Below are 22,134 nucleotides of genomic sequence, written 5' to 3' on the forward strand. Positions count from 1 at the left end.
AAAACCAATCTAAATCAAAATAAATTTGAACAGATTAGATGGTCTGGACATTGAATTGAACCAATCCGAATTGATTTAAAGCATTCATTGAATTGAATTGGACCTGATCCATTTATAATAGACTCACATTGGACTAGATGCACCCCTACTTGTGAGTTGTATGGGGGCCTATGGATATGGATTGAAGGGGACAAACAATTAATTGTGACGGACAGCCTGAGCCTAAGCCTACCAGACATGATACTCAACATCAAAGAAGTTTTCATGAGTATATATGCTATATGGTGAAGGCAATCCAGCAGCAGGCTGAGTACCACCTCGCATCTTTGGGGTTCAGGAATCAAGCCACGAATGGATTGGAGATGCCGACAGTTAGCTTAGCTTAGGGAGGCTTTCTGAGATGACCAATGGCCAATGGGGTTTACATTCATCTGGTTTAAGAAAACGAGAGGCAGAAATTTAATTGAATTGGGTGTTTCAGAGATTAAAATAATGGCAATTTGGATACCCAAAAGAAATTAGAAATTGTTGTCTGTGAATGATTCTGGGTTTCTTAACCAAGCCAATGAGTATTGCTATTTGACAGGTTTAATTAGGTTTAGTTCAAACATCTTATCATCGGCTCCAGGTGATGATTGAATTGTTTATACCCGTCCGGAATTTGGATCAAATAGTTACAAAATGAAATCAATGGGGATTCCCTTTTTTTGGATTTTGAGAGAGGAAAATATTGGTTAAAGGGATTTATATTCCCATTGATCAAGAAAATCATGTTATTTTTTTTCAGATTTATGTTGGGATTAGGGAAAATTTATTTTATTGGGTATTGCTTATGCAGGTAAGTGACACCCACTTCTTAAGCGGGTAAACAACTTTTCTACCTTTAAGGAAAATTGCCAATACTTGAATAAGACAAAAATTATTTTTATGACTAAAATGGTCATTGCCTTATTTGCATGAAAAATAAAAGAACATGAGTAAATATACTTACCTAAATAAGTCTTTTCAAGAAAATACTTATCCAGATAAATACATAAATTTACTTGCATAACTTACCGAAAAGCAAACAGGGCAAAAAGCAAAAAAAAAATAAACATTGAGAATGTTTTCAGTTTGATAGAAAAAAAGAGTCGAAAACCTCAACATTCTGTTTCTCTCAATCTTCTAAACATGGCGAAAAGTATAAGTAGGCAAAAAAGTCGTCCTAGGCAACTACTGGACCAAAGGCATGAAAGAATGTGCATATCTATGTGTTTCTCTTCTCGTTGATATCATTTAAAATTTTTTTGATTCATTGACTAAGCTTTGGTATTATACACTAGCTCACTTTTCTAAAATTTGAGGGTATCCGTATCAATAGATGCGGTTAAATTTTCTATTAAAATCTCTGAATACATCTTAGACATGAAATTTAGTAATGTTGTTGTTTATTTGATATTGGTTCTTTATCCCCCACCCTCGATGTTATCCTTTTTAATTACTCGTATGAGTATGTTTTTGATTGATAGATTTGACTTCATCCATAGTAGAAAGCACAATATGTTAACTTTTGATCATGAGTAATGTAGGAGAATGAAATTTACACAAGCTTAGCTTCGGCAATTTCGCTTTGTAATTCTTCAATCCTTTTGTTACTTCCTCTATTATCTCATTGAGATAATAGTATCTGAGGTCCATTAATAAGAATTTATGTTTTCTTTTCCTTTTTCTTCTTCGTCAATCATAACCCTTTTGCAGTTCGTATCTGAGGTCCTTTTGCAGTTTCTTCACCAAATTTTTGTTACTGGAAGAAATGTGAAGAAAACAATACGGAACATATATAGATCACCAAAGGTCAGTCTACTTATTAAGCACATTTGTGAAGTTTTATTTTTCTTGTTCACTGGATTAATCTGGAGAAGCAATAAGGTCTCAACCACGGGGGTGTTTAGTCATCAAGGACCATGTCACTTTTGTGAAGGCAACATAGGAGGGCTTCCTCTTGATCATTTGGGGGTCACGGGAGGTAAGGTCCGTAAGGAGCATGCCTTTTATTCACCACTAGACCTGTTCAATTGTTCGTGGGTGGGCCGAGTAGCCCGACAGGCTGGCCCAGCCCGGTTCATCCTAAATTGGGCTTAGACAAAGATTTCAGCATGCAGGTTTAGGTTTGAGTTCTAAAAATCGGGCCTGACTATTTTTTTGGGCCAGGGGCCAGGCTCAGCTTTTCTCAAATAAGTCTGGCCCAATAATATTATTTATATATAATTGAAATATATATATATATATATTAATATTAATAATATATAATATATTATATAATAATAAAACTAATAGAAAAAGTATTATATATTAAATATATAAAATAATATATTATAAAATACCTATCAAAATAGGGCTTGGGCTTGGTAATATTCTATTTATAAAGAGGCAAAGCTTGGCTGGATCCCAGCCTGACCCGGACCATGAACGGGTCAATTCACCACAAATGGTGCTAAAATGGTGTTGAATTGCCGATTTCATTTCTCTTGCAACAATTATGAAAGATGGTCTACAGTTTCATTTATCAATAGATTGGTAGGGTGGGTACTCCTAGCTTAGGAGGACCTCCCACAATATTTGGTAGGAATATATAATGAATATATGATATTAGAAAAGTGACCAAATATTTTCTATATATTTTTTTTGTATTTTATAATTATTGTTATTATTTAATTATGACATCAAGGGTTGGCATTTTTTGGTTGGTTTTAAATTTGTATTTTATTCTATCATCAATAAAAATAATTATTCTTTATCACACCTATTTTTTGTTAATATGGTTAATTAATATAGGATTTAATGAAAGAATAAGAGTTAACACACTAAATATAAGACTTAATGAGAGGGAATTGAATGGAAAAAACTGTAGTAGTTCAAATTATATTTTGTGACAGAAGGACCAAATTCAAAAATAAGAATATTCTAGCCAAGAATATGATTTAATAAGTGTTAATGAGAGTTAATACCTTAAATATAAGATTTAATTAGGGGTATTTTATTTAAACAAAAGTTCCAAACTCTCATTCTCACTTTTAGTAATACAATCTCTAACTGTAATGAAATTCAGAAAAAAAAAAAGGTTAAAAAGTACCCTCTAGTTACCATATAAAGAAACGTATTATCTTATGATCTCTGACCCCTTGTAGTAAAATACATGGATGTAAGTATATTTCTCACAATTTTAAAATGTCAAAGGTTTCATTGTTATCTATCCAATTTTACCAATCATAGCCAAATGCTACGATAAACCACACCTCTCATGAATTTGATTTCGATAAGCTATTTACTTGTGAATCACCCCCTTTCCATATGACATATGAGGTAGGCTTTATAGTGCAACAATTTGTTGCATATATTGTTTCCATCTTCCTCCCACCTTTATTTTATATATAAAGCAGGGACACATTATTCCACTTTTGAACACTCTAAACCAGATCCAAGGAGGGCAACTTTAAGAATCAAAGTCTGTATCAATTGGACTGGATTTGGTCCAATCCAATCCAATCCAATGTGAGTCTTGTAATGGATCAGGTCCAATTCAATTCACATTTTGGACGGTTCAATTTAATGTCTGGACCGTTCAATCTGTTTAAACTTGTTTTAATTTAGATTATTTCTAACCTAAACCCGGTTCATTAACACCTATATATTCTTACCTTTTATTAATGGATCATATATTAGTTCAATCCAATCCGATCCAATATAAATTTATTATAGATGGACCAGGTCCAATCCAATATGTCATGTTGGTCTGTGCAATCCATTCAAATTGATTTTGGTTTGGATGGTGTCCAATCCATTGACACCCCTACCAACAAATAGGCACGGTGAAATGGCAACCCCCCTTGAGGGTCAATGGAAGATCAATGTAGATCGACGGAGCAGCATCAAGTATCAACAGCATTGGTTGGGATGGGCGCTGAAGCATATGCTTCTCCATGCTGGCCTGGCGCTGGCGTAGGCGTGCCCCATCGGTCCTTTCTCATTCTTAGAAACTGAGGCCCAACTATCTATCTCGCTGAGTGATCGTAAATTGTGGTTTTTGGAACCTCCAAGTTGCATTGTCTCTCATTTACACAAGGATATCCAAACCACTCATGTAGTAGAAATTGGTGTTGGTGCACCCTAATGACACCCAGAGTTCATAAATGGCAGCCTCTGGCTATAAATACAGTCTTTAAGCTATGTTTGATAAAAACTCCAGATAACCCAAATTGGCTGTTAGTCGGTTATAGATAGCTTTTTATTTATTTTTTTTTTTGAGTAAAATATTTAAACCTCTCCTAAGGTTTCTCCTAAATACTGCCCATCTTTCAATTTGGACTTAGATCTCCCCTATAAGTGGTGTTAGACGACCAAAACCTCCCATCTGTTGGTTTTCCATCCATATCTATTCTATTAGCAAATGACATAATGTGCAACTTATTTATTTATTTTTAAATCCAGTTTTGCCCATTATTAAATTATTACCCCTTTTTTCCCTCAAGAAAACTTCCCCTTTAATTGGTTGTGTTTAACGCATCCTTTCCTTCACACTGTTATTGGCTAAAGAAACAGGTTATTCTTGGTGAGCAATGAAACAAATAAACAAAGTCTCAGAGAAAATGTGGGCTCATGAATATAATAATGGAGGAGAAGCAAATAGCATTGGAGATCGTTCATTTTCTTGTTGGATGCTTAAAGGAAATATCTGAAATTTATTAAAAAATTGAATATGGGACTGCAGCTAGTTTTCCAAATATGTATCCACTCAAAGTCTCAAACAATACATATTTGGAAAACAATACAATATCGTTGAAAATGTAAAAACCCATAACACATTCTGATTTCCTCAGAGATAAAGAAAAACTTGTATGTTTTTTGGAAATCCAAAAAAAAATCATAACAGTTCTGATTTTCCCGTACGATTTCCTTATAAAAGACCAATAATTAATCCATTAATCTTTTGCTGGAAAAACCCAAGACTAATATGAAGGACAATCAAGTTTCACTATTCCGATGTTAAAGACAATTGGGGTTTTCTCCTAAAACCCATTTAACCCTAAAGTTAATATAGGGGCGTATTAGTCATTTTACTTCTTATGTTAAAGAAAGTGGTTTATGGATCTCACAAGGGAGGTCAAAGTCTTTTACCCTTTATTTGATACTGTCATATGTAGATTATTCAGAACACCATGTTCAGACCTGCCTTCCCAAACAGGCCCTTGATCGGTGGTGGAAGTCCTAATGGACTAGCTTCAATCTGATAGTCATCAGAGTGAGACTCAATGGAACGGTGGACCCCTTCCTTATGGTATCAAGATCCATTCTAGAGCTCCCTATGTCAATCATCTCCTTTTTATTGATGATAGTTACTTGTTTGCAAAAGCAAATTTAGCTGAGATTGGTGAGCTGATTGATACCCTCAATAAGTATGAACAAGCCTCTAGTAAAAAAGTCGACCTGCAAAAGTCTGAAATCTTTTTCAGTAAAAAAAAAAAGAAACTCTAGAAAGATTTCAAAAACTCTTAACCAGAACTTTAGGTATGAAAAGAGTGCATCATCCTGGGATTTACCTAGGTCTTCCATCAAAAGTGCAAAGTCCAAGGAGACTTTTCACTTTATCATTGAGAAGGTAGCTAAAAGAGTTCAAGGATGGAAGGAGCAAACTTGCCACTAGCTGGAAAAGAAATTCTGATCAAATTAGTTGTCTTTACCATGCCTGTTCATACCATGTCTTGCTTCCTCTTGGCTAATTCTGTCTGTCAAGCTATTCCTAAATTGTAGAAGGTTTTCAAATGGGGTGATAGAGATTATGGAAGGAAAATTATATGGATAAAGTGAAGCACTTTGTGTAGGAACAAGAATGCTGGTGGTTTGAGTTTTCGGGATCATCAACTTTTCAATAAAGCTCTTTAGCTAGACAACCTTGGAGACTACTGAATATCCATGACACCCTCCTGTACCAGGTTTTAAAAGCCAAATACTTTGACAATTGTTCCTTTACTGAGGCCCCAATACCTAAACGAAGCTCTTGGGGATGGAAGAGAATCTGTGTTGGAAGAGAGAGCGAGAGAGAGAGAGAGTTAAAAAAAAGGTACTTATGGAGGATTGGTGATGGCAACTTTGTTAAGGTCTGGACTGATCCTTGGATCACAGATTCCCCCGATTTCAAAATTAACTTTGAGAGACTAGTGGAGTGTTCGATAGGTAGTGTTAGTGACCTAATTGGCAGGGATCAAAAGTCTTGGAAGTTTTCCCTGATTCAAGCGTTGTTCCCCAGTCATATAACTAACCAAATTCTGAAAATCTACATCCCAATAGTTGAAATATCTGATGAAGCTTGTTGGACTTTATAAAAAATGGTAGTTTCTTAGTCAAGAATGCATACTGGGTAGCACACTCGATGAATAATGAAGCTGGATCCGGAATCAGTCGTTCTGAGAACAGGGACTTGAATCTTTGGAAATTAGTTTGAAATTCTATAAGAATACCTGAATGCTAAAACTTTTATGTGGAATGCTCTTCATAATGGCATTCCCATCAGAGGTTTACTTACAAAGAGAATTCATCCCTTGGACCCTCTATGTCCACTCTGTCAAATGGAAGTTGAGAGTAGAATATAGTACTATCCTAAAGATAGACATATTTGGTATGCATCCGCCATTGGTCTGAGAATGGACCAATCCTCTAGAGTCCCCCTTCGCAATTGGTTGGTCACTTGGTTATAAAAATAGTGGCATGTCAAGGCATGATCTCAAGTTTTTCTTTTATAATTTTGCTGCTTTATGCTAGTGTGTGTGGAAGAGGTGAAATAAATTGATTTTTCAAAACCATGCAGAAGATCCTCTAATCACTATTAATCTTGCTATTAGGATAGTTTAGGATTCTCTTCAATTAAAGCATCGACTTCAAGTTCCCTCAGCGCCAAGGAAAATCCGTAGAAGCTCAGTGATTGGTCCCTGTGCTCCTCACGATCATTTTTGGCACGTCTGGTGGCAGTTTTTTGACAAATAAATATGCTGACTATATGGTATTCTCATTTTTGGCACGTCTGGTGAGTTCAAGGCAGCAAAAGCCAAATCCGATATCCCTCGATTGGCTCTCTTCTCTAAGGCTATGGCCCTGCTTAGAGGAGTTTGGCTGGCTATCTCCATTTAATAATCTTAGGTAACTAAGATTTACTAATTTCAGCTCAACTTCCAATGATGCGTGCTTTGTCATCGGCAATACTAGACATAAGCTCTGTGTTTATTCCTGTCTTTTTTATTTGTATCCACAAATCTCAGAACTTAGAAGCTCACTTTCTTGCAAGCCGAGAGTGCAAAAAAAGATGAACCGGTGGAAGTTTTTCCCCATATCTGTTTCAATATCTTTCGAACGAAAAAAAAAAGTGGAGCATATATTGAAATGGAAAACCATTAAGCTATTCTATATATGAAAATCACCAAACTATTTTTTAAAGTTCCTAGATTTACTTACAAAACAGGTATATATTCTAATCCAAAGAATCGTGCGTTGAACCTTCTATTCTAGCTGGACATACTCGGTCTACTATTATCCATCTCAACGATGACGAAATCCAATTAATTATTTACAGAAATGTCAATGGATTTGTTCTTCAAATTTGTTAAAATTTCCGGATTATGTTTATTTTCTATGTTTTGATTTAGATGTTTGTTCGATTTTGTTATGTTGACAATCATCACAGAAATGCAACCATCACTTACAAGTTACAGCCATATGACATTTATGAATTATGATAATTGCAGAAAAGAGGGCCTTATCTTGAGGATGCAAACTATCGGAGGTCCATCACCATGGGTAGATCTAGATAGCATAGTTATTTTGTGCATGGTTTCAAGATATCATAGAGAATATATGAACGGTGCAATACAACGAAAAAATCAACATAAACCTCACCAATAAATATTAAATATTAAATATTTGAGGCTAATTAAATAAAAGAGCACATACTCCATCCTACACAAGTCGTATCTAATGGCTATTGGCTAATGCTGATACAGAGAGACAACATAAACAGATACTACATAATCAAATCAACACTCGAAAAAAGTGAATAACACCCCAAACCAGCTACACCATGGTAAACTCGAAACAAAATTTCAGTACATGGCATGAATTTGTGCATGATTACAAATCACTGTACAAAGTACAAAGTACAAACAAAGCAGTTACAGACTTATAGGATGTACATCAATAGACAATATAACAAATAAACATACATAAAGAACACCCTGCCCCACCTTAAATAAGAGACATAGACACTTTGACAAGCAGAATATTACATTAATATAAAACAATGACACAAAGCTTCATTTCAGGCTCCTCCATCAACGTTGTCAATTGTCCCCAAGTAGCAAGGGCACTAGATTAACTTATTTAGACACAGAGACGTCATACAGCCACTTGATTCCTTACTGACCGACCAAGTAGTAAAACACAACCAAGATTCAACATCTCCACCAAGAATGCAGCCTTGTAGCTGCTGGAACTTGGAAGCAGACACTTCCTCGATTCAGATGTCACATGTTGAGGCAGGAAAAAATAATATCTTTTACATTGTGTGAACTGAACATTGAAAAGAGCATGATCCACCATCCCGTTGATGAACCAACAACTCAACAAATGTTATCTCATACAATGGAATTCTACCAGGAACAAAATATAAAATATATACAAGTAACCACCACTATGAGACAAACAACCCACTGTGAAAGAACATAACTCCAACTCCTCCAACCCACATAAAAGCAAATTTACATATCCCATAACCTTCCGAACACACAAGTACAGCCATACAATTTACATCTTACAAAGAATACATCCAATAGATCTCTGTGCTTATGGGTAGTAACTTGCTTCAAAAGAAACTGGAATTAAATCTTTACTATCACCAATTACAGATGATGAGATGAAAGGGAAAGTCCCTTGTTACAATGTAATGAATAACTCACTCGGATTCTTGTGGAGAGGCAGATCAAACACGATCAAGTACAAGTGTACAACATGTCAAATTGAGTGAGATATATACAACATAGAAGACACAAGAATCAAGACTTTTACAAGTTGATCCTGAAGCAGAAAATAAAAGGAAGGAAAAGAGCTCATTACATGTTCTAACCTAATAGATGTATCCAACTTCTACAAAGAAATAAGATTGCAATTTGAATGCAGAACAGTGGACATCATGTGTAGACCCAAAATTTAACTTCAGTATCCCTTCAAAACTTCATTGTTCTATGATATCTGACTTTCTATAGGATTATCCTTGCAGAAGCACTGGATATTGTCAGTCTTAAGTAGTTTCGAACAAATCATGGACAAACATAAAATCTCTGCTGCAACATAAGGGACAAAAATGCTTAGGAGTTTTCCTTTTATACACTTATGAGATGTCATAGCCATCATCTGATGAATCAGGCTAAGGCAAGCAATCCAAAATTGTCTTCTTCCAGGTAATCAATATTGGCTGACTCAGTCACAAATATAAAGAATTATCTGCTCCACTCTCCTGAATGTGATGATAAAAAGAAAAATTCCATGTTAAAACACAGAAAATAAACAAGCCAAAGGATGCTATCCGATAATCTCTATCTACCACTCATCATCATCAACACCATGCTAAGAGCCTAAAATTAGCAGACTACCAAGGTCTCATTAGAAGCACTACATCTTGGTGTATATTACTAGTACAAACTGAGACCCACCATAGCTGTCAAGCCACTATTCCTTTCTTAACCAACCAATCAACTGCACAACCTCATTGATTTTCTAAGTTCTAGGACACAAATTCCTTTATATACATAGCCAGTATTATGAGATCGATTTCTTTCCTCTAAAATATTATTCTTCCATTTCAATCTTTTGATTTAGATGATACCAATTTTCACCAATAGCGAAAAATGGACCCTTCAAAAGCCTTTGTCACTCTCAATGGAGACCAAGTCAGCAATAAATATGAAAGTGATGAATAAGAGTAAGCCACTGAAAACTTGCTTCACTGGGGTTTAAAATGAGAGACCACAGGTAGACTATTCAAAGAGGATAAAGATGTTTCCTCATCGTTTTTCATTAAGAAGTATATTATTTCCTAGTTGCCACAAGAAACTCTAAGAAGATGCTTTAAAGCACTGGTATCATGAAAGGTCTGGGTGAAAAAGATACAGTGGGTTCTGAACCAAGTCCAAAACAAGGAATCTTGCATTCAACATCCTATCACAAAGAATGCAATGTTCCATTGGACTAGTAGTTGCACCAATAGCATGGCTGATGCTTTGACTAGACAAGAGGTAAACAGGGAACAATTATTTTGAGAGGGTAGCTCCCTTCGCAAACAGTTGTAACAAAGAAAAGATATATAAAACACAAAGGGTAGGTAGTAAGAGCTAGCCTACAAAAAAGGGGTGTTTGGTAAATCATTCTTTTTTAACAAATCAATGAAAGTCATGAATCATGATTGTTATCAATTAAAAAAAAATCTAAAAGGTGAACATGATTACAGCCAAAAATGACTGCAGCCAAAAAATGCCCGGGAACCAAAATAAAATTGTTATTGACACTACTTGAAATCTCAAAAAACTAGGAAATGCAAAACTAAGACAAAAAGATTTATAATAAGGGTGGAAAGCACTGAATCGGCTGGACTAGCTTTCTCAACTAAGCAGCCACCAAATTGAGTTTTCTTCCCTTTTTCTTGCTTCATTTGAGTACAAAGCATAAAAGGTGTCTGATCCTGCTATCAAGGATCTTAGGAGGGTAGACTGGCACTGGTCGAGGTGCAAATCGGGTACCCAAGTTTAAGAATTTACACAGCATCAGGTTCAAGCCCTTAGGCTGGACCCATTCAAAATTTGGCAAATGCTCACCGCAAGCCTGCCCAAGTGTCTGATCCTACTATCCAGGATCTTAGAAGGGTAGAGTCGTACTGGGGAGAGGGTGTGAAAGTTGAGTACCCAACTTTAAGAATTTACACAACATCAGGCTCAGGCCCTTAGTCTGTACCCATTCAAAATTTGGCAAATGTTCAAGTTTCAGCCCTATAAATTATGATCTGGACAGGTACCCAACCTTTTGGCAATAATTTGCACAAAATGGCCACCCTCAGGTGCAAACCTGCATTTTCATGCTTGTAATAAGCTGGAATGGATTCTCATTCCCAAGGGAGGGGAAGGGAATGGCCATTCCCTCAAATGGCGGAATGATATTCCACCAGGAATGGGAAGGGGGTTCCGATTCCACCAAACCATACAGTTGGAATTAGAAAGGACCATTCAGATTCCAATTCCAGACCCCTATTCCCGCAAACCAAATTGACCCTTAGTTTTCCTCAACTAAATGGGCACCAGCACTAGCAGAAAGCACATTAGGCAGAAAAAATACAAGAAAATTTGTGAATATCTACTCTGGCTAATATATTATTTCCTGAATGGGGAAATCAGTTGTTATCTATTAACCATATTTATGACATGACTAAACATGGTTTAAGCAATAGGTTGCCAAGTCTTAAAATTGAATCAAGTGGCCATGCAACTCAAGAAAGCATTTATTTGAATACTCATTCTCATATCTTCTAGAATGGAAATGGTGAAACATGATTCATGTAGCTAACCCCATATAGCTGGAACAAGGCATAGATGATGATGATGATTTTCATATTTTTCTCATATTATACAAGTTGTAGAAGTTTACAAAATGTATATAGATTTATATTAATAGTATATAAATTGCAATTCTAGAATGCCTGGAGAATCCTGGACCTTTAGTTGTAGTTCTCAAGATAACTTCAATAAATTGACACAGTAAACAAAATTGAGTCCAATCCAGTTCAGTCAATTCAAAGACACCTAAGTTACATTTATGGCTTCCTCAAGCCAAAATTCAAAAAGCGTGAATTCACAAAAAAAAATAATAAATAAATAAATAAATCTAACATTTTTAAGTCTTTTGGAATTAAATAATTTTTGCTAGCACTTCATATACATCAAGCTAAGATGACCAAAGAACAACACATGGAGATCTGGACCCTAGAAATAACATTATCCCCTATAAATGCATTCAGAGTTATTCATCTACCAATCTGAGGTCTTAAAATTGCAGAAGAAAACAAATCTTATCAGAATGTAAAACCAAAGAAAAAAGTGTTATATATTTCAACTGGTCTCAAACAAACAGATCAAATGACATTACTACTATTAGTATCTTTTTCCCTGTTTTCATATTTCTCTAACAATCAATTGCTACAATCACAACAAGTACCTCAGCGCATTATCTGTCAATGAATGTACAACTTCAAAGCTTGCAAATATATTAACTAAAAATAATCAATATAAACAAACAGAAGGATCTGAACCTACAAAAGGCAAGAAGTCACTAACACTCAGATGAATCAGTTCCAGAAGCACTTAGAAATACAAAGCTAAAGAAAGATATATAGCAATTAGCAACTTGTCCACTATAAGATATCATCCCATCTGGTTTAGAGCAGCAGCTAAAGAAATATCTAAGGAAGACAAAAATCTGGCACTTATCTGATGACAAGCTTACACACTACCTAAGAGATGAGAACATGAAGGGGAAAACAACTGCTTTTCATGATTGAAACATTTGGAGCAAACTCCAAGACAAAGATAAAAAGACGGTGAAAAACACTCAGGATACAAGAAAAATAAGATTCATGAAACTTTAGTAATAAAAGATGCCATTCAATCTGCTGCTCTAGACACCAACCAAGGCAGATAGTTTGCTTATGCAAGCATTCAAGTAAATTCTGTAACTGATAAACAAACATATGATTATTGCACATATTACTATAAAAGCCAATGTTTCAAGCATATCTAGGGTGCACCCTAGAAAGCAATTGTGTCATAGAAATAACAGGTACGACCAAAGGTAAAACCAGTTAAAGACCAGGACTGCAATATAGTGAGAAAATCCACATGGGAATGCTACTAAAAAGCTAGTAATTGTTTTTAAGCACACAAGCACTAATTGCCACTTCTAATGATGTTCTATAGGAAGAAGCACAATGGTTGAGGGAATCCATTCTTCCCTCTCAAGCCACAGAAGTGGAAAACTTACTTTTTCCATTCTGAAGTCACACTCTTGCATGAGGCCAAAAAGACCAGAAGGGTGCAATGATCGACAAAGTTGTAGCCATTGATGAAACACGATAGCAAGTCTGAAACCAGTGACTTTCAAAAGACCTGTTAAATTACTTCCAACAAAAAGTTGGCAGGAACCACCAGATTGTGTCACTCTGATGGCAGACGTCGTCTCTTCCCATAATCTGCATTTCTTGACCGAGACCTGTATTCTTCTTCTTGCATCATCCGGGACTTGCTGTGAGACCTAGAAGAATTCTGCCCCCTATCCCAGTCATCCTCATTATCCCAGTCACGTTCTCGCTGCCGATGGTCCCTGTAAGCATCTTTTTCTTCCTTGTACCGGTGCTCCCTATCAGACCTGTCCCAGTCCTGGTCCCTCTCATCACGAGGCCTCCTCTCAGAGTTCCCTGACCAGTCACGCTCATTACCCCTGTCCTTCTCCCGTGTGGCAGCATTAGACCGTCCCCCTCCTCTTTCATGACCTGCCTCTCCATAACCATAGTCAGATGCTCCATCATCACCACCATAACTTGATTCCCCTGTCCTTCTCCCATGATCTTCTCCTGCCCATCCAGCCATGCTTGTATCAGTCCACATTCCTGCATGGTGCGCTTCCATCCCACTAGTACCCATCATTCCCATACCATTTGCAGACATACCCCGGCCAAAGAAGGCGGGGTTGACATGAGGTGCCACCCCAGGAAGTGTCATAGTATTAACAGCTGGGAATGAAGGAACCATGCCAGGAAATGCAGGACCTGAAAAGCCTCCATATGCACCTCCTCGACCCATATATGTTGGATCAAATCCTGCACCCATCATACCCTGTGGATGCATCATTGCACCAGCTGGACCTGCCAATGCAGGACCAGCAAGAGCTTGTACATAAGGTCCTCCAGTGGCACCTGTTCCAATCCCCCCAGTGCTTCCAACCATGCCCTTTGCTCCAATAGCCCCACCTCTGCCCCTCATTGCTCCACCCCCTGGACCTCTGTTGAGCATTCCATGACCCCCTCGACCCCATGGAACCTTGCCATAATTTCTTGCCACTTCACCGGCTGGAAGATTCATTCCACCACCCCTCCCTACCCCATCATTCATAAATCTCCTTCCCTGTGGCTGAGACTGAGATTGCATTTGAGTTTTGTTTAGATAAGCAGCACCCATCTGCTTCAGTGTCTGTGCAGATGCAAAAGCCACCACGCAAGCTCGACCATTGAAAACATGTCCTTTCATCCCCTCCTTGCATGCAGCTGCAGCAGCTGGATCATAGAATTCAACTTGGCAATAGCCTTTGGATTTTCCACTAGCTCTTTCATCAAAGAATTTGATTTCCTTGACCTTCCCATATTGAGATAGCACACTTTCAAGCTCAGCGTCAGTAGTCCACCAATGCAGTTCCCCTACAAAAAGCATGGTCGTACCATTCTCTACCGCTTGCCGGTTCATATTTTCATTAGCTATTGGGCGGTTCATATTAACATTCATGTTCATTCGATTAGATGGCATCTGTGGAGCACTTCTAGGACCAGCGGTGCCTGAATCAGGTAACGATGAAGATTCACCTGCAAATTTTCCTGACATCTGACTAGGATCAGCCCCAACTTTTGGGGGAATAGGTGCTGATCCTCGAAACCCCAAATTTCCTCCTTGAGCATTAGGACCCATCTCCAAAGGCCTCCCCTTCTGTGAAACTCCATCTGGGTAATCACCAGTTCCCTCTTCCAATTCATTACCAGCAGAGAAGCCTCCTTTTTTCTGCTCAGAAAAACCAGTTACCATATTGGAACCCTTCCCTTCCAAACCAACTCCTGGGATGCTTACCTCTTGTGATTCACCAGGTTCGGGGACCCTTGATCCAGCACCGTCAGTCTTCTGAGCTTGTATTCCACCATTCCCAATACCACCTAACGGGACTATTGCCTCAGGGCGCTGCAGTTTGAGGAAACCATCACCAACGTTCACATCGTTATAGAGATCATCGTATTCATCGTCTTCCCCCATCATCTCCTCTTCTGCAAGTGCAGAGATTGCTCCACCACCCTGATACTGGATCTTCTGACCTCCTCCATACTCTTCATCCCCGTAGTCTAATTGCTCTTCAGCCATGGGATCCATTTATGTTGTCTCCACAAGAACAAATTTACCGATATCTCTTAACTGCACCTAATAAGCAAGCGTATGAGAAACGGGGAGAGAGATCATGCCCCATTTAATAAATCGAGGAAAAGCCATAGAATTTAACCATCCATCGAGTACAACACATACAAGAGGGGGATAAAATAGAAACCTTTAGCTAGCATCCATAGAGAACTCAAATAACAGAGAAAATTTTGATCACGGAACGGATCAAATAAAGGAGCGGATCTCCAAAATCGGACGTCATTACCCAGAACAGTGTGCGTATGTGTGTCTGTGAGAGGGAGGAAGAGATCCATTAGAACACTAGGAAAAGCAGAACACCAGAAACTCTGTGTGACCCACCCAGGGAACCTCACCCAATTCCTAGAAAATAATAATGATAACAGAATAATTGAGAATTATTTGCTACCCAGGAAACAGCTAACAAGAGCAACAGAAATGGCCAAAGTTTCCAATACCCACCCCAAAAATCGAAAAGACGAAAAATACAAAGAATCAAACTATTAAAGTGCACGCCCCTAATTTCATTATGAAAAGTAGGAATGAAGAACGCGCACGGCGCACGCACACCTTAGCATATTGCATATAAATGTCGAGCAGCTAACCTACTGAGAACACAGAGAAATAAAATAAAACCAAACGAACAAAAGGTGGATCTAAGATAACGCTAAAGAAGATTATTACCAGGAAATGCGACCACCACAAAGTCAGTGCGACGGGAATGAAAAAAGTTGCGAGGTTTTCCGGTGTTGATGTTTTGGATAGGCTGCAGATAGATCGAAGATGATTAGAAGCTTCCTCACTCTTCTCTTCTGCCAAATCCTGGTCTTCCACCCCCTTAGCCGCCAGGGTTGTCCTGTAAAGCTACAAGAACAAAAGACGGGCTTCTGTCTCTCTCCGATCTTCTTTTTCCTTCAGCTCTGCTACTACCCTTAGGCTTTATCAAAATCCAAGAGTTGAGTCTTCAACATTCATGGAGTTATTATTATCCATCTAACAACCAATAAAATCAACAATATATGATTAATCAAACCTCAGTTGTCTAATCTGAATCAATATTAAAAAACAATATAAAATAGAATAAGGAAAAGTGCAAATAACTACTTTTAATTTAGCTAGTCTCACTTTACTCCTCAAACTTAAAAATTAACCAATCCAGTATCTAAAATTATAAATTAATAAATTTAAAATAATTTTTTAAATTACCTTTATGGTTTAATTAATTAATTAATTGTACTTTTATTGTTTGTAAATTGATTAACGCTGTCTTACTGTCTTTTAGAATTGACTAATACTTCCTTATCGTTAGCACACCTTAATATTTCATTAACAAAATGATTAAAAATAATATTTTATCCTTTATTTTTCTTCAAATTTTTAAAATAAAAGAGGGAAGGGAAAGAGATACTACATTTCGAAACACTGATTTCTTCTTCCCACTACAATGCAGGTGATGGACGGTTTCTGGAATCGGGAAGATAGGAATGGAAAGGTGAGATTTTGTTTGGTGAAGCTTGCCTGCCTGAAGTTACAAATACGATTGAAATATTTATAGAGGTTTACAAGGATTAATTGTCAAAATTAGGGTGATTTCTACAATAAGTGATTTTTGAAAAATCATCAAAATTTGTATTTTAGTATTATTTATGTTATTAGTAAATATGCATTCTGTTGCACGTATGATTTTTTTTTCATATGAATTAGTTGAATTTTAGATATATCATAATTAGGATAGAGATTGAAAGTTAATAAAAGTAACAATAAAATAAACTTAAATTCTTGTACTAAATGCACACTTGCAGAAAATTTAAATTACAATAACAATTATTACTACTACTACTAATGAATTTTGTATTTCATTTCTGTCAAATAAAAATAATTCTTATTTTATCAATTATTTTTATTTAATATGATGATTATGTAACAATAGAAATGTTCCAAAATGTCTTTAATAAAACTCTATAATTTTTTATCTTTTTTTAAATATTTATTATTCAATTATGACATCGTGAATTTCTTTGAAAAGTTGGATGGTTGGCCCACCATTTAAATAAGAAAACATAATTTTTACTTATCACACTTAATTTTTATTTAACATAATTCATATATATTTTTTATTATTTTTTAAATATTTATTATTTAACCATTATATCATCGATTAATTCATTTGACCCAAACCACTAACCCATGACTCAAAAAGAAAAACAGTTTGATTTCTAGGTTGACATTAAATTTTGTATTACATTTCCATTGTTAATAGAATTATATCTTATGTATAATATTTATTTTTGTGATTCTTTGTATTTTCTACTTTTAAAAATTTTATTATTTGACTATGGCATCATTTCATTTTTAGGTTGATTTTAATTTTAGCATTCCATTTTCATCATTTACAAAAATACTTCTTTCATGTCATACTTATTTTTGTTTAGTATAATGAGTATACTAAACAAAAATAAGTATGACATGGCCAGTTCTTTTTATTATTTTTTTTGTATTATATGTTTTATTTATTTTAATTTTTTATTATTTAATTATGTCTTTATTTATTAACGGATTTGACCCCAAATGGTTGAATTGTTTACCTACCACCGAGAGGGAAGAAAATTGTTTTATTTTCAAATTATTTTTCAAAATATTTATTTTTATATTATTAAAATTAAGGTTATGTATTTAATTAGTACAATTAAATGATGAGAAAAATATATCTTAAATATAGGATTTAATAAGAGAATATACCTTAGATATAAGATTTAATGAGAAATAATAAGAAAATAGTTTTTCTTCCAATTGGTTTAAATTTTACATTTCATTTCCATTATTAATAAAACATTTCTTATTTATCATCAATGTTTTAAATTTTACATTTCGTGTTTATATTATTCAAATTAAGGTTCTAGATTTAATTAGTACAATTAAATGATGAGAAAAATATATCTTAAATATAGGATTTAATAAGAGAATATACCTTAGATATAAGATTTAATGAGAAATAATAGGAAAATAGTTTTACTTCCAATTGGTTTAAATTTTACATTTCATTTCCATTCACATAATACATATATTATATGTAATATATGTAAAACATAACTATGATATATGTAAAATATAACTATACTATTTATTGATAAAATATGTATTTTTGCACACACACACACACATAGTGTTGATGCAGAGTGGTTTGACTCGTTTGACCTTGATAGTTGAACTGGTGACCTATGACCCGAAGGCAAAAGCGATTCGACCTTTAGGCCTGTTTTTAAAATATTGTTTTATCATACTTATTATTATTTAATATATAAAATATATGATGCTAAAAACGTTTCCATTTTTTTATTTCTATATTCTTTTGCATTTTATATATTTTTTGAATTTTATTATTTAATTGTGGCAATATGGATTAGCCCATTTGACCCAATTGGTTTAATTTCTTACCACCACCTAGATGAAAAAACTATTTTTTCACGTATATTTTAAAAGTAGTATAAGCTTTTATGTTATTAAAATTATTAATTTATTATGTATGTATTTAATTATATAATTTGATGATGAGAAGAAACAAAGGAGCCTTAAATATATGAGTGAATGCTAATTAATACCTTAAATGTTGGATTTAATGAGTGATAGTTGAATGCATTGAATATCTTAAAATTAACTCTTTTCATATCATTTAATATCAATAACTATTTACACTATTTGCCCTCATTTTTTATCAATAAATATAAATATAGAGGGGTAAATTTTCTCATCACAAAATTCCAGAAATATTCTTGAAACTATTCGTACTTTTTTAAAGTAGTATAGATAATGGCCAATGTGGAGCCACGACATGTATCAGATTTCTTTTCCTTCTTTTTTTTGTATTATAGAGTAAAAAAATAACTACATACAGTAATGATTACTACATGGACGCCATTGGACTATTCTAGTAGCCAGTAGGGGTGTTAATGAACCGGTTTTGGTTTGGATCCAATCCAATCCAAACCTTATCAAATTGGATTTGGACAGTTCATTATAATTATTGGATTGGACAATTCAAAATAAATTGGTCCATATTCTTATTGGTTTGAATTGGATCTAAACTAAATTTCCAATAATCCGATAATGAGGCCAAATCCTTATCCAATTTGAAATCAATCAAAACTGAAGTAAACATACAATCACTTTTATGAAATTACTTTTACAAAAACACTTACAAAAGCACTTTTCCAAAAGTACTTTTACGAAAGCACTTTTATGGAAGTACTTTTATGAAAGTAGTTTTATAAAAATACTTTTGAAAGCATTTTTACAAAAGCACTTTTGTGGAAGTATTTTTTTAAAAGCACTTTTACGAAAATACTTTTATAAAAGCACTTTTACGAAAATACTTTTATAAAAGTACTTTTATAAAATCATTTATATGGAAGTACTTTTCTAAAAGTGCTTTTATAAAATCACTTTTATGAAGTACTTTCAATAAGTGCTTTTGTAAAAGCACTTTTATGAAAGTACTTATTATCAAAGCACTTTTATATAATTTTTGATATTTCATTCGGTTTAGATTGGATCCATTTTAATGAATTGGATTAGATTTAATTTGTATTGGATTTGGGCTGAATTGGGTCCAATCCATTTGTAAGTGGATTAACATTGAACTGGATCGGATTGGACCAAATCTAATCCAATTGACACCTCTATATACCAGGTATATCTCCCCATAAGACATATAGAAGCTCCAATGGACTATACAGAGGCATGCATCTGATTTATATAATATGGATGAATAGCCTTGCCATTAAGATAGTGCCTGTATTAAGAACGATGACAATGGTGAGTTGGCAACCTTATTGTATTTTATATTATTTTATATGTATTTATACTATATATATTTATATTGTACCCTTTCCAAGCTGAGCTTACTATTGTCTATTGGACTTAGATCAAATGAGACGGTCAAACTAGCTCTTCTATGAACCGCCCGAGTCAAGCATATCAACTTTTGTCACAAAAAAAAAAAAAAAAAAAGATGAGGGTTTTTCAATAACCACCTTACCAAAACTTAAGATTAGACTTGGCAATTGGGTTGGGTGGGTCAAGTTTGGGTTGGGTTAAAAATACTTCGGATTGATTTCGGGTTGGGTTGTCAAATGCTAGACCCTGACCTTAAATGTTTGGTTTACGGTTAACCCATGGGTTTAGGATTAATCCATGGGTTAATAATTGAAATTTTTAAAAATACAGAAAAAATACATTAAAATGCCAAAATTAAAGGAATTAACCTTAAAATTCCAAAAATAAAATAAAAAAATTGAACGTTTAATAATTCAAAGAGTAAACAATAAAGAGTAAAGACTAAATAGTAAAGATTAAATAGTGAAAACTTCTAACAATGCATAAATAATCTCAATTAGACCTAACAATTGGGTCAGCGGGTTGACCTATAACCCAATCCAACCTAACCCATTTTTCTCTGGGTCAGGTCGGATCAAGTCATTCTCAAATTCAGATAGCTAAATATGAGACCCTAATCATGTTTTTTCAGGTTGGGTCAACTTTTTGCCAGGTCTACTTAAGACAAATTAATAAAATAATTGAATCATATCCATATTAATGTATATTTGTATTTTTTAATATTCATATAAACTTATGTACCTAGCGTTTAATAATTTATATTAAGAATGCAAATAAGGTGACTTTAACCTAGGTGAGCAACAAGCACTTTTGTACCTCAGTAGATTCAGTATCATCTGTTACTTCATATGGAAAGCAAGGAACATAAGCATATTCAAAAATAGACAAACCGCATCCATATCATGTCATACAGATGGCATCCCAATTCCCCCTAAGACACATCAGCCAGCATAGGCAAAGTCATCGCACCATCTCACTATCACAGTCCATGCCAACCTTACATGTCGATGGCTCCTTTGATCCTAATATAGGATATGCAGGACGAGGGTTCATCATCCGACATGCGCAGCGTCAACTCTATATTGCAGAAGGGAAGCCTAGCTGGGCCATCAGCAGCTATGATGCCGAAACAAGAGCTATCTTAGGAGGGCTGCAAGCAACACAATCACATGGTATTACCCATCTTTTGATTTTCTCAAATAGCTCAGCCTTAATGGAGTTTGCTACCATAGATAAACCAATCCAATGGTCAGATCATCTCCACCGAAACTATTTGCAAAGACTGATTTCATCTTTTAAAGTTATTGAGTTTGTACATATAAGTAGAAATAACAATCAAGCGGCCCAACTTTTTGCTTACATTTCATTTAAGGGCCGCATATCACTACTAACTCCCCATTTAAGACTCGCATAACTAATTCAAGGCTGCTTCTTTTGACAAAAAAAATGTATAAAAGACAATAATAAGATGGATGGAAAAAGAAAGCAAAAGTCCTCTACAGATTAAAATTAATTAACTAGAAATGATGTTGCATGGATATGACAGAAATGATACGGAGGAGCCAAAAATATGAGAAGGGACCAATAGATATATACAAGTTTATTTCTTATCAAGGTTGCGTTTGGTGGGGCTTAAAATAAATACTTATTGTGTTTTAGAAGGGATCATTTTATCATATATCATGGTATTCTTTACCACTTACGAGTAATATGAAAACCCATTAGACGCATAACCAATCACCCCATCATATTATTTTAGAAAAAAAGGGGTAGCCCATGAATTTATCATATTATTACTAAATATAATGGTTTAAAAAAATTATATGAAAATGGAACCGTTATGGCCACTGATTTCTGGGTTGACGGTTTGATCATCTGGTTCGAATGGATGGTCTGTTCTGACAAAAAAAAAAACTAAAAATAAAAAATGGCCAAAAACCATTGAATGAATCGACGGGTCGACGGTTTGATC

General features: G+C 35.0%; 1 protein-coding gene across 5 annotated transcripts; it reads right to left on the reverse strand.

The window, feature by feature from the left end:
- Nucleotides 1–8,093: 8,093 nt before the first annotated feature.
- Nucleotides 8,094–16,260, reverse strand: LOC148862626 (uncharacterized). 5 transcript variants are annotated; one of them, XR_016108989.1, is made up of 4 exons: nucleotides 15,954–16,184; nucleotides 15,418–15,540; nucleotides 13,102–15,287; nucleotides 8,094–9,535 (listed from the first exon to the last, which is right to left on the reverse strand). XR_016108989.1 is itself a non-coding variant. In XM_088974476.1 (2 exons), the coding sequence occupies exon 2, from the start codon at nucleotides 15,243–15,245 to the stop codon at nucleotides 13,275–13,277; it is 1,971 nt and encodes a 656-aa protein (XP_088830602.1). In that variant the 5' UTR covers nucleotides 15,246–15,287; nucleotides 15,954–16,242; the 3' UTR covers nucleotides 12,798–13,274. The 5 variants fall into 5 exon arrangements, 1 of the variants encoding a protein (XP_088830602.1); XR_016108988.1 differs by having other exon boundaries at nucleotides 13,102–15,293; nucleotides 15,954–16,093; XR_016108986.1 differs by lacking the exon at nucleotides 15,418–15,540 and having other exon boundaries at nucleotides 15,954–16,260.
- Between the last annotated feature and the right edge of the window lie 5,874 nt (nucleotides 16,261–22,134).

Source organism: Nelumbo lutea, chromosome 3 (genome assembly GCF_056320005.1).
Source record: "Nelumbo lutea isolate HS-2025 chromosome 3, American lotus-T2T, whole genome shotgun sequence".
Taxonomy (NCBI): domain Eukaryota; kingdom Viridiplantae; phylum Streptophyta; class Magnoliopsida; order Proteales; family Nelumbonaceae; genus Nelumbo; species Nelumbo lutea.

What these genes read in the sequence shown, in the direction of transcription:
- LOC148862626 (XM_088974476.1), bottom strand. Translation starts at nt 15,245, where the DNA reads ATGGATCCCATGGCTGAAGAGCAATTAGACTACGGGGATGAAGAGTAT.